The 12,620-nt window shown below is 46.7% G+C and overlaps 1 protein-coding gene across 4 annotated transcripts in view; it reads left to right on the top strand.

Annotated features, from left to right (window-relative positions):
- Nucleotides 1–12,620, top strand: part of XPO7 (exportin 7) — a 659,915-nt gene that overhangs the window by 258,764 nt on the left and 388,531 nt on the right. For all 4 annotated transcript variants that reach the window (XM_069213992.1, XM_069213990.1, XM_069213989.1 and 1 more), the window contains one exon: nt 4,758–4,863. In XM_069213992.1, coding sequence (XP_069070093.1) covers nt 4,758–4,863 — 106 coding nt within the window. The remainder of the gene's footprint in view (nt 1–4,757; nt 4,864–12,620) is intronic.

Here is a 12,620-nt window from a genome sequence, read left to right as displayed (position 1 = left end):
AAGTAATCTAGTTGAGTGTTGCTTTAATAAAGTATCTTTATTTTTGCAACACTGTGTGGTTCCTTTCATGTGAGAAGTTGCTGTGTGACTACTGTGATATTGCAAGCGCTTTACACTCCTCCTAGATAAGTCTTGGCTTCTCGCCACAGCTACCACTAGAGATCCCTGGCTTCCTAGACACTTTTTCACTGATTTAATAGGGGTTGCTTGGACCTGGTATAAGGTGCAAACGCCATAGGTGTCCACCACACATCAGGCCAGCGTCCTACACCATCACCTAGTGATTTTTAACCTACTTAGCTTGCTCTGTTTTATTTCATCAATTTTATTAATTTTTCTAAGATGACTGCCATTCTTTATAGTTTATAAAGATGTTTTGATTTGCATTATCAGTGCCACTCTGAGAAGGCGTCATTATCAGCGTCACGTTCAGTGATGTATGTATGTATTGTTATCATGTCCCTTTCTCACTTACGTGTGATAGGAACATAATATACACTTGTTGGGAATTGTGTATATAATTACCGCCAAAAGTCTGCCTCCTTATCAGTTGTTTAGGAGCATACCTGCATCAAGGATTCTATATGATGCTTATAAATACATCTCACGCAGACAAGGTCATTAGAGGGGTTCCTGCCAGATTCCATCTACACTGCTCATTCCAGTGTAACGAGGGTTGGGGGGCACGTCTCATGGACATGGTACTGGCGAATTAGTTTTATCATACCTAACTTTCTTTAGATTAGATATTAGGTTCTCTTTGATAGGGATTTTATATCTGATATTTATTGAAAGATGGTGTTTTTTTTATATTCACAACTCTTATCTTCACAATTCTGCTTCTTTTACTGTTTTTTTTATCCTAATCATTGCAGCACATGCATTTTATCGTAGATTGTAGTCTTTTCAATAAATATATTGAAAACTCCTTCATTGCCTGTGTGTGACTGAGATTTGTTGCACACATGAGAAAAGGGTAAATTCTGTTCCACCACGACTTCCCTGAGAGAGATTATCTAGAGTCCATGTGTAAGGCTGGCAAAAATCACCTTTGCTTTCTGAGTTTTGGTGAGGTACTGCTTGTGAGCTAAGTAGGTTAGGATGACAATTGCGATTTGTTGTAGGAGTGACTTATTCATCTACAAACAAAAGTGCTGTCTCCCCTAAACCAGCAGTCTCGCCTAGGAGTGAGAGTTCAACTATGACAGAATCTAATCTAACCCACTATATCAAGCTTTCCTTCGATGTACCGAGAGATAGTTAAAGGCAATGCGTGCAGTGGTGTTGTGAATATAAAGATAAAGAAGCTGCTACCAGTACTCCAATCCTTTAAGTTTCTTAACAAAGTGGGTCTTACTAATATGATCAGGAAGTCCACTGACCATTACCTTATGCTCAGTAAGATGTTGTGTAATCTGAAGGTATGAGAACTTGAGTTCTGTTGGGGCACCAACCTGCCCTGAAATTATTTGTTGCCATGTTTTGATTTGCCCTGCAAGTAGGAAATTTTCCAGCTTGTGGTATCCCAAACTGGCCAATTTCCTAATAATATTCGGTGGTAAACATAAATTGAGTATTCTGGCGTCTTTCAAAGAGATTTGGGGATGGGTTAAAGACAAATTCTAGCTTTCTTGTAATTGAGCAAATGTTTTGGCCAGAACAGTGGGGAGTTTGTATCTTGATTTCTTAGATATTTGAGTTTTTTTAAGGAACACAGGCGTTTGGAGTCCTATCTCTAGAAGCATAAGATGTAAATTAAAGTTGTTGGATTCATCTTCTTGTGAGGCCGTCCTGTTTAACCAATCAAGGAAAGCTGCTTGGTAGTATTTATGCATATGTGGAAGCACGCACCCACCATCCTCCACTGACAATTGAAGTGTAGTTCGCTTTGTGCGAGGCTTCCGGCTTTGCCAGAGGAAGTTCAGTATCATTTGACCTATTTCCACAAAAAAATATGTATTTTGACATAATCATTACATTTGAAAACATGAATATAAATAGAGGTAGGATGGACATTTTAATGACAGAAATCCGTCCTATGATTGATAGTGGCAATCCCTGACAATTGGCCAGAATATTTGCCGCTTTCCTCTGTGTAGCTGAGTAATTCAAATTGAATAGTTCTGCAAAGTAAATGTGTCAAATATACCAAGGTAGTCTTTCCCAGTGAGCAGACAGGGCTTGCTATGCATTCCCAAATAGCTTTATTTAGAGGTAGTGTGGTCAAGCAGCCTTAGATTTAACACAAAGGAGGGCATGGCATCTAGAAATACACACAGTAGTCAATAAATGAGACACACAATTGGAAAAAAAGGAGATCCATAACAATGTATAAAAAATGAGCAAGTATCTTTATATATGTTTAGGTATCCCAGAAAAATCGTTCAGGTAAGTACGTTTTTAAATGGGAATTCTTTTCACTTTAAAAAGTGGGCACAATTCAATTTCTGAGTTCTGCAATGTTATCCTTAGGGAGGAAAAACAAGTTCTGCAAATGGGTAGAGTACAGCGACTTACAAGATGAATCTCCTGGGGTTAAGGTGAGTAGTGGGCAAGATCCAAGGCAGCACCCCTCAGTACACTCTCAGTGGCATGCGGGCGGCCGGGTGCAGACTGCAAAGCGTTTTGTGCCCACAGCTTTCCTATGGAGATCGATCATTGTGAAAACAGGCTGTAGGCTAGGACTTGGCGTCCTGTTTGGGTGAGCCACTGAGTGGGCTCAGTTCTTGCAATGCTTGAGGACGTAAGGACACTAGTGGTCCTCTTCCCCTTCGTCCGGGGCATCTGGGTGCAGAGGGTTCTTGGACTGTTGGATGTCCGTCACCTGTGGCGGTCGCAGTGGAGGGGCACCCACAGAACAGGCTGCAGGTGTGGACTGGGGACCCAGTCCGAGTGTACCAACAAATGGGCTCAAGGCTCACGAGTCTGGGGGATGAAGAGAAACAAGTGGTCCTCTTCTCCTCAGTCCGGGGAGTCCAGGTGCAGAGGTGCAGTGGTCTGTCGAGGTTGCCAGTTCTAGAGGCAGTTGTGGTTGAGGGGGGCTTGCACAAAGAGGCAGCAGGCGTTGTTGTAAGGTGTATAGCGAGAAATCCCACAACGGGCTTTCTTTTTGGAAAGGTTGGGGGCCAAGTTGGCACCGTTGGCCCACTTCAAAGCTCGGCTGGGGGGCTCTGATGCAGTGGTGCTGTCCAGCAGTGGTTTTGGCGGTCCAGAGTCTTCTCCAGCGGCTCTTGGGTGTATGCAAGGATGCAGGGGAGCAACTCCACTACTCCATGGGATTTCCTTGTGCTGGAGTGATGGCTGCCAGTCTTTCTGGGCTTTTGGAAGTTTCAGCAGCTGGAGGACGAGGTGTCTTTCTCAGAATTGTCGAAGTCCACAGGCAGGCTGGCAGGGTTGGTGCAGAGCCCGTCACAGACCTTCAGTTGCCTTTTGCGTCTCCGGAGTGTCCTCCTTCAGGTCAGGAGTGATCTTCTCTGGTGCCAGGGGCTCCCCTAAATACTGAATTTAGGGGTGTTAGCGATGTGTAGGGTAGTAGCCAATGGGCTAATGACCTATGGGGTCACTACCCCCTCTATATGACCACTTCCTGTGGGAAGTGGGCATAACCCTGTCTTGGAATTGCTAAGTATGCCATCTCAAATATGGCTACCTCTGGAAAAATTGTGTCCACCTCACAGTAGCCCACCTTAGGGAGTAGTATTAGACTGGAGGTGGATCGCCTACGTGACTAACTAATTTTCCTGCTTGTCCATGTCTCAAATTATCTCTGGACAGGGGTGGTGACTTCCTTTCCTGTGAGGGGAGCCAGATTTGCGTTTCAAAGATTGCAGCCCCTTGAGGCTTGCCGCCTTAAGAATGCTAATCAGCATGTCATCCTGTGGGAGTGGGTGTTATTTCATCTTCCTGGACAGGCTTTTGTTCTGGGCTTCCTGAGAGCAGAAGGCTCTCACCCTGGGAGCCCAGAACTATGTCTCGGGTTGCAGACTGGCAGAAACTTGTCAGCAAGCACATCAGAGGTTGGTAGGATTTTAGGGGGTACCTCTGAGGTACCCTTTGGGTGCATGTATTGGTAATTCCAACATGGCAACAAGGTGGGTTCACCAATACGACATGTTTGATACCAAACTTCCCTACCTTCAGTGAAGCCTTCATGGATCTTGGGAACTCGTATTGACAAGTGTCTAGCACGTGCATTTAAAATGGCTTCCCTGGTCACTTACTATGTCTGAGAATTGACAGAGACCTTGCAGGGGCATTTCTTCTCGTGCAGAAATGCCCTTACACTTAATATAATATAATACAAACTTCCTTAGGGCTGCAGGCCTTACATATATTGCAGTCAGTGTTTGGATACATGGCACACAGGCAGAGTGTCATGTTGTGTTTTCTCTTTATTCTGCTGCAAGACACTCAGCCTGTAAAGGCAGCCTGTCATGTTCTTGCCAGAGGGGTCCCTTAGGGTGACACAATTCGTGTTGCAGCCCTTAGGGACCCTCATTAGAACCTCAGACACTAGGTACCTAAGGCTACGAGTTAAAGTTTCTTAAATAAGTATAACTATAAAACATCAACATAACTATAATGTCCCTGTAACCTCCACTTTTTCTAGTGATTGCACACACACACACACACACAAACACACATCCCCTGACTTAGTGTGACCATCCTTTTAAATTCATGTTTAGTTATTTAGCCTCTTGAAGTTTGTTACTCAGAGATGTGCTGCTGTTATTTTAATGGTCCCTGCTTTCCCACAGGTCGACTGACATGGCTGGTGTACATCATTGGAGCAGTGATCGGTGGCAGAGTCTCATTTGCTAGTACCGATGAGCAGGATGCCATGGATGGAGAGCTAGTCTGTCGGTAAGAGTTTAGCTTAATGTTTGTAGTCCTGTTTTGTAAGCATGTTGTCCTGTTTGGTAGTGTTTTTAGACCACCTCAGCAGAGATACCAGACATTGAAGTCAAGATACTCAGTAGAGAGATGGATGAGATTATTGCCCTACTACAGAACAGAAGATGTGTTCATCTCAGCAGATCTTTTAAAGCCTATTCTGGGGTAAGCATGGTCTTTTGATGGTTGCTTTAACCCTGGAAATGCCAGAAGGTCTAGGGTTAGGGGGAGAGCTGAGTTGGTCCTGCACCTTATGTAAATGCTGGCCTGTGAAATGATTCATAGGACCGTGACCACCAGTGCCAATTGGTTTGAGAAACTTGATGGGTGGAGAACTGCTGGACCCATGATGGCGAATGTGCGTCTTAAGTATCTAAAAGAAAAGAAGGACTTACTTTGGGGAATTCATAGGCAGAGAAAGAAGTCTGTCAACTGTTGTCTTAAAATTAGCTTCAGTGCTTGCTCCAAGGTGAGGACCACATTGGAAAACGTGTGCCAAATAGCTTGTATATTGAGAAACAGTTCTGGAGGAAATAAACAGAATAACTGAAAAGAACATTCTGATCACAGTCATAATGGTAGGCGTTTTGCAAGTACAGAGGGCCGTCTCTTCTCAGTGCCACAAATCCGTATGAGGGTTGTAGCTTTCAGAGAGTTGCTAGTGCACATCTTTGATGCTTTGGTGCCCTCACATGCCTGTTTTTTGTAATGAGTGTAGTATTCTTGACTGTTTCAGAGACAAGGGCTTCATTTTTTCAATGTGTTGTGTATTTTAATCTGCTATTTTTTACTGAGGCAGAAACATTCTTATGTGAAGATAAAGCACTTACTGGACATGGAGTATGATTTGCTAATACTTACCAAAGGAGACCGTGTGTAGGAAAATGGCCCCCTGTTGCAGTTACCCCCCACTTTTTGCCTGATATTGATGCTGACCTGACTAAGTGTGCTGGGACCCTGCTAACCAGGCCCTATCACACCAGTGCTCTTTCATTAAAAATGTACCATTGTTTCATTTGGCACACATTGTTTTAATTTGCACACCCCTGGCACACAGATAAGTCCCTTGTAAAAGGTACCAGTGGTACCAAGGGCCCTGTGACCAGAGAAGTTCCCTAAGGGCTGCAGCATGTGTTGTGCCACCCTAAGAGACCCCTCACCTATAACATGCACATTGCCATTGCAGATTGTGTGTGTTGCTGGGGAGAAAAAGGCAAAGTCGACATGGCATCCCCCTCAGGATGCCATGCACACAAAATACTGCCTGTGGCATAGGTAAGTCACCCCTCTAGCAGGCCTTACAGCCCTAAGGCACAGTGCACTATACCACAGGTGAGGGCATAGCTGCATGAGCAATATGCCCCTACATTGTTTAAGTCTATTCTTAGACATTGTAAGTACAGTGTGGCCATATTAAGTATATGGTCTGGGAGTTAGTCAGAACAAACTCCACAGCTTCATAATGGCTACACTGAATACTGGGAAGTTTGGCATCCAACTTCTCAGAATAATAAACCCACTCTGATGCCAGTGTTGTATTTATTACAAAATGCACACAGAGGGCATTTTAGAAGATGCCCCCTGTATTTTACCCAATCCTTCAGTGCATCACTGACTGGTCTGTGCCAGCCTGCCACTGAGACTAGTTTCTGACCCCCGGGGGTGAGAGCCTTTGTGCTCTCTGAGGCCAGAAACAAAGCCTGCACTGGGTGGACCTCCCCCTTGCAGGAACTGTAACACCAAGCAGTGAGCCTCAAAGGCTCAGGCTTCGTGTTACAATGCCACAGCGCACTCCAGCTAGTGGAGATACCCACCCCCTGGACACAGCCCCCACTTTTGGCGGCAAGTCCAGCGGAGATAATGAGAAAAACAAGGAGGAGTCCCCTACCAGTCAGGACAGCCCCTAAGGTGCCCTGAGCTGAGGTGACCCCTGGCTTTAGAAATCCTCCATCTTGGTTTTGGAGGGTTCCCCCAATAGGATTAGGGATGTGCCCCCTCCCCACAGGGAGGAGGCACAAAGAGGGAGCAGACACCCTCAAGGACAGTAGCCATTGGGTACTGCCCCCTGCCCCAGACCTAAACACCCCCCTAAATTGAGTATTTAGGGGTGTAGGAAGTTGGCTCTGTATGTGCTATTTCAAAGTACGGAATAGCATGCACAGAGTCCAAGGGTTCCCCTTAGAGGTAAAATAGTGGTAAAAAGAGATAATACTAATGCTCTATTTTGTGGTAGTGTGGTCGAGCAGTAGGCTTATCCAAGGAGTAGTGTTAAGCATTTGTTGTACATACACATAGACAATAAATGAGGTACACACACTCAGAGACAAATCCAGCCAATAGGTTTTTATATAGAAAAATATCTTTTCTTAGTTTATTTTAAGAACCACAGGTTCAAATTCTACATGTAATATCTCATTCGAAAGGTATTGCAGGTAAGTACTTTGGGAACTTCAAATCATCAAAATTGCATGTATACTTTTCAAGTTATTCACAAATAGCTGTTTTAAAAGTGGACACTTAGTGCAATTTTCACAGTTCCTAGGGGAGGTAAGTTTTTGTTAGGTTAACCAGGTAAGTAAGACACTTACAGGGCTTAGTTCTTGGTCCAAGGTAGCCCACCGTTGGGGGTTCAGAGCAACCCCAAAGTCACCACACCAGCAGCTCAGGGCCGGTCAGGTGCAGAGTTCAAAGTGGTGCCCAAAACACATAGACTAGAATGGAGAGAAGGGGGTGCCCCGGTTCCGGTCTGCTTGCAGGTAAGTACCCGCGTCTTCGGAGGGCAGACCAGGGGGGTTTTGTAGGGCACCGGGGGGGACACAAGTCCACACAGAAATTTCACCCTCAGCAGCGCGGGGGCGGCCGGGTGCAGTGTAGAAACAAGCGTCGGGTTTTCAATGTTAGTCTATGAGAGATCTCGGGATCTCTTCAGCGCTGCAGGCAGGCAAGGGGGGGATTCCTCGGGGAAACCTCCACTTGGGCAAGGGAGAGGGACTCCTGGGGGTCACTTCTCCAGTGAAAGTCTGGTCCTTCAGGTCCTGGGGGCTGCGGGTGCAGGGTCTCTCCCAGGCGTCGGGACTTTAGGTTCAAAGAGTCGCGGTCAGGGGAAGCCTCGGGATTCCCTCTGCAGGCGGCGCTGTGGGGGCTCAGGGGGGACAGGTTTTGGTACTCACAGTATCAGAGTAGTCCTGGGGTCCTTCCTGAGGTGTTGGATCGCCACCAGCCGAGTCGGGGTCGCCGGGTGCAGTGTTGCAAGTCTCACGCTTCTTGCGGGGAGCTTGCAGGGTTCTTTAAAGCTGCTGGAAACAAAGTTGCAGCTTTTCTTGGAGCAGGTCCGCTGTCCTCGGGAGTTTCTTGTCTTTTCGAAGCAGGGGCAGTCCTCAGAGGATGTCGAGGTCGCTGGTCCCTTTGGAAGGCGTCGCTGGAGCAGGATCTTTGGAAGGCAGGAGACAGGCCGGTGAGTTTCTGGAGCCAAGGCAGTTGTCGTCTTCTGGTCTTCCTCTGCAGGGGTTTTCAGCTAGGCAGTCCTTCTTCTTGTAGTTGCAGGAATCTAATTTTCTAGGGTTCAGGGTAGCCCTTAAATACTAAATTTAAGGGCGTGTTTAGGTCTGGGGGGTTAGTAGCCAATGGCTACTAGCCCTGAGGGTGGGTACACCCTCTTTGTGCCTCCTCCCAAGGGGAGGGGGTCACAATCCTAACCCTATTGGGGGAATCCTCCATCTGCAAGATGGAGGATTTCTAAAAGTCAGAGTCACCTCAGCTCAGGACACCTTAGGGGCTGTCCTGACTGGCCAGTGACTCCTCCTTGTTTTTCTCATTATCTTCTCCGGCCTTGCCGCCAAAAGTGGGGCCTGGCCGGAGGGGGCGGGCAACTCCACTAGCTGGAGTGTCCTGCTGGGTTGGCACAAAGGAGGTGAGCCTTTGAGGCTCACCGCCAGGTGTGACAATTCCTGCCTGGGAGAGGTGTTAGCATCTCCACCCAGTGCAGGCTTTGTTACTGGCCTCAGAGTGACAAAGGCACTCTCCCCATGGGGCCAGCAACATGTCTCGGTTTGTGGCAGGCTGCTAAAACTAGTCAGCCTACACAGATAGTCGGTTAAGTTTCAGGGGGCACCTCTAAGGTGCCCTCTGTGGTGTATGTTACAATAAAATGTACACTGGCATCAGTGTGCATTTATTGTGCTGAGAAGTTTGATACCAAACTTCCCAGTTTTCAGTGTAGCCATTATGGTGCTGTGGAGTTCGTGTAAAACAGACTCCCAGACCATATACTCTTATGGCTACCCTGCACTTACAATGTCTAAGGTTTTGTTTAGACTCTGTAGGGGCACAGTGCTCATGCACTGGTACCCTCACCTATGGTATAGTGCACCCTGCCTTAGGGCTGTAAGGCCTGCTAGAGGGGTGTCTTACCTATACTGCATAGGCAGTGAGAGGCTGGCATGGCACCCTGAGGGGAGTGCCATGTCGACTTACTCATTTTGTTCTCACTAGCACACACAGGCTTGTAAGCAGTGTGTCTGTGCTGAGTGAGGGGTCTCTAGGGTGGCATAAGACATGCTGCAGCCCTTAGAGACCTTCCTTGGCATCAGGGCCCTTGGTACTAGAAGTACCAGTTACAAGGGACTTATCTGAATGCCAGGGTGTGCCAATTGTGGATACAATGGTACATTTTAGGTGAAGGAACACTGGTGCTGGGGCCTGGTTAGCAGGGTCCCAGCACACTTCTCAGTCAAGTCAGCATCAGTATCAGGCAAAAAGTGGGGGGTAACTGCAACAGGGAGCCATTTCTTTACACAAGCCCCCCCCAGCCCACAGGCCAGGAGACTCAGCCCAAGCTGGGAGAGTCTTCCTAGTCTGTCAGGCGAGGAAGAGTAGGAGAAATAGGCTGGTTAGTTGCAGGGCCTACTCTGCCTTACATCCTTCTGTTCAGGTCATTCCCTTTGGGGAACTGACCCACTTCCACAGTGATAGGACCTAGTCTGAATTGCCTCTTGTCTGCCTCTTCAATGTCTCCACCCATTCTTTTTATTTTAGTCTTAGAGGTATCCACCTCTGCTAACTTTATCTTGGCCAGGGTTACCCCTAGCTTACCCAGAGAGGTTACCCAGAGCTGGAGTAACCCCACCATGACCAATAGGGTCAGGGGGCCTAACTTGCTATTTGGCATGGGGTCAGACCACCATGCTAAGGATAGTGCAGCCATAAAGGCTAACACCCAGCAGAGGCCACTGACAGCTGTCAGTGCCCAGAACCACACCTTTAGCTCTTCACCTAAAAGGGAAGGGGCTAAGTTACAGGCTTCTTTGGGTTCAGGTTGCCTGTCTGCTGTATTGGAGTGGGGAGTTACCACATCTTGTAGTAAACACCCTTCTTCCACTCTTTCTTCTGTTAGCTGAGGAGCCACCCACTCAGGTTTAACAGTTGCCTGACTAGCCAGGACTTCTTGTGGGTCAGGTTGGACTTTATCAGGGCCATTTTTGGAGTTCTCCCCTACTGGAGCAGAATCTCCTTGGCTTGCTGTAACCTTGGCTAAAGGTTGTCCACCCCTCCTACTCTGTTTTCTTTTCTTCTTCTTCTGGGGCCTGCTTGCATTTACTGCAGAGGCAGGACTTCCAGAATCCTTGGGAGAGGACTGGCACTGGACCAGTTCCTCTCTTGAGCTCTGACTAACCTCTGGGTAGTCATTTCCAAGGAGACAATCAAGGGGGAGGTCTGTACTGACTACTACCCTTCTCCAGCTAAGAGTGCCACCCACTTCTATGGGCACTAAAGCCACAGGCCTCTTAGTGACCCTGTCTAGGCTAACTCTTACCCTGGCAGTCTCACCTGGGATGTACTGGTTTGAGAGCACCAGCCTGTCATGCACAATAGTGTGACTGGCACAAGTGTCTCTCAGGGCAGTGGTTGGGATTCCATTCACCAGTAGGTGGTGGAAGTGTCTACTTCCCTCTGGAATCTCCAACTCACCTGTTGGGCCCTGTTTCCAGTTGAAGGCTAGGAAGACCTCCTCATCTGAGAAGTCATCTCCCATGGCTACACTGGTTACCCCAGGAATTTTGTTCTGGGGTTTGTTTTTGGGACAAGAAGTGTCCTTGGTGTGGTGCCCAGACTGTTTACAGTTGTGGCACCATGCCTTAGTGGCATCCCAGTTCTTACCCTGGTACCCACCTTTGTTTTGGGTTGTGTCTTGGGGCCCACCCACCTGTTCTGGTTTTTGGGGGCCTACAGAGGACTCTTTTTCTTTGTTTCTAGTGTTACCCACTTTCTCCTGGGGAGTTTTTGTAACCCCTTTCTTTTGGTCACCCCCAGTGGAAGTTTTGGTTACCCTAGTCTTGACCCAGTGGTCTGCCTTCTTTCCCAATTCTTGGGGAGAAATTGGACCTAGGTCTACCAGATACTGATGCAACTTTTCATTGAAGCAGTTACTTAAAATGTGTTCTTTCATAAACAAATTATAAAGCCCAACATAGTCACACACTTCATTTCCAGTTAACCAACCATCTAGTGTTTTTACTGAGTAGTCTACAAAATCAACCCAGGTCTGGCTCGAGGATTTTTGAGCCCCCCTGAATCTAATTCTATACTCCTCAGTGGAGAATCCAAAGCCCTCAATCAGGGTACCCTTCATGAGGTTATAAGATTCTGCATCTTTTCCAGAGAGTGTGAGGAGTCTATCCCTACACTTTCCAGTGAACATTTCCCAAAGGAGAGCACCCCAGTGAGATTTGTTCACTTTTCTGGTTTCACAAGCCCTCTCAAAAGCTGTGAACCATTTGGTGATGTCATCACCATCTTCATATTTTGTTACAATCCCTTTGGGGATTTTCAACATGTCAGGAGAATCTCTGACCCTATTTATGTTGCTGCCACCATTGATGGGTCCTAGGCCCATCTCTTGTCTTTCCCTTTCTATGGCTAGGAGCTGCTTTTCCAAAGCCAATCTTTTGACCATCCTGGCTAACAGGGGGTCATCTTCACTGAGAGCATCCTCAGTGATTTCAGAAATGCTGGACCCTCCTGTGAGGGAAGCAACATTTCTGACTATCATTTTTGGAGACAGGGCTTGAGAGGCTCTGGTCTCCCTATTTAGGACTGGAAGGGGGGAATTGCCCTCCAAGTCACTAATTTCTTCCTCTGTGAAGTCATCCTCAGAGGGGTTGGCTTTTTCAAACTCTGCCAACAGCTCCTGGAGCTGAATTTTGGTAGGTCTGGAGCCAATGGTTATTTTCTTTATATTACAGAGAGACCTTAGCTCCCTCATCTTAAGATGGAGGTAAGGTGTGGTGTCGAGTTCCACCACCTGCATCTCTGTATCAGACATTATTCTGCTAAGAGTTGGAATACTTTTTTAAGAATCTAAAACTGTTTCTAGAATCTAATTCAAACTTTTAACAAACTTTTAAACTCTAAAAGACAATGCTAAACAGGGACTTAACACACAAGGCCCTAGCAGGACTTTTAAGAATTTAGAAAAATTTCAAATTGCAAAAATGAATTTCTAATGACAATTTTGGAATTTGTCGTGTGATCAGGTATTGGCTGAGTAGTCCAGCAAATGCAAAGTCTTGTACCCCACCGCTGATCCACCAATGTAGGAAGTTGGCTCTGTATGTGCTATTTCAAAGTAAGGAATAGCATGCACAGAGTCCAAGGGTTCCCCTTAGAGGTAAAATAGTGGTAAAAAGAGATAATACTAATGCTCTATTTTGTGGTAGTGTGGTCGAGCA

This window comes from Pleurodeles waltl, chromosome 11 (genome assembly GCF_031143425.1).
Source record: "Pleurodeles waltl isolate 20211129_DDA chromosome 11, aPleWal1.hap1.20221129, whole genome shotgun sequence".
NCBI classification, from domain to species: Eukaryota; Metazoa; Chordata; class Amphibia; order Caudata; family Salamandridae; genus Pleurodeles; species Pleurodeles waltl.
Note: the sequence above shows the minus strand (reverse complement) of the source record. Positions and strands in the feature narration are given on the sequence as shown.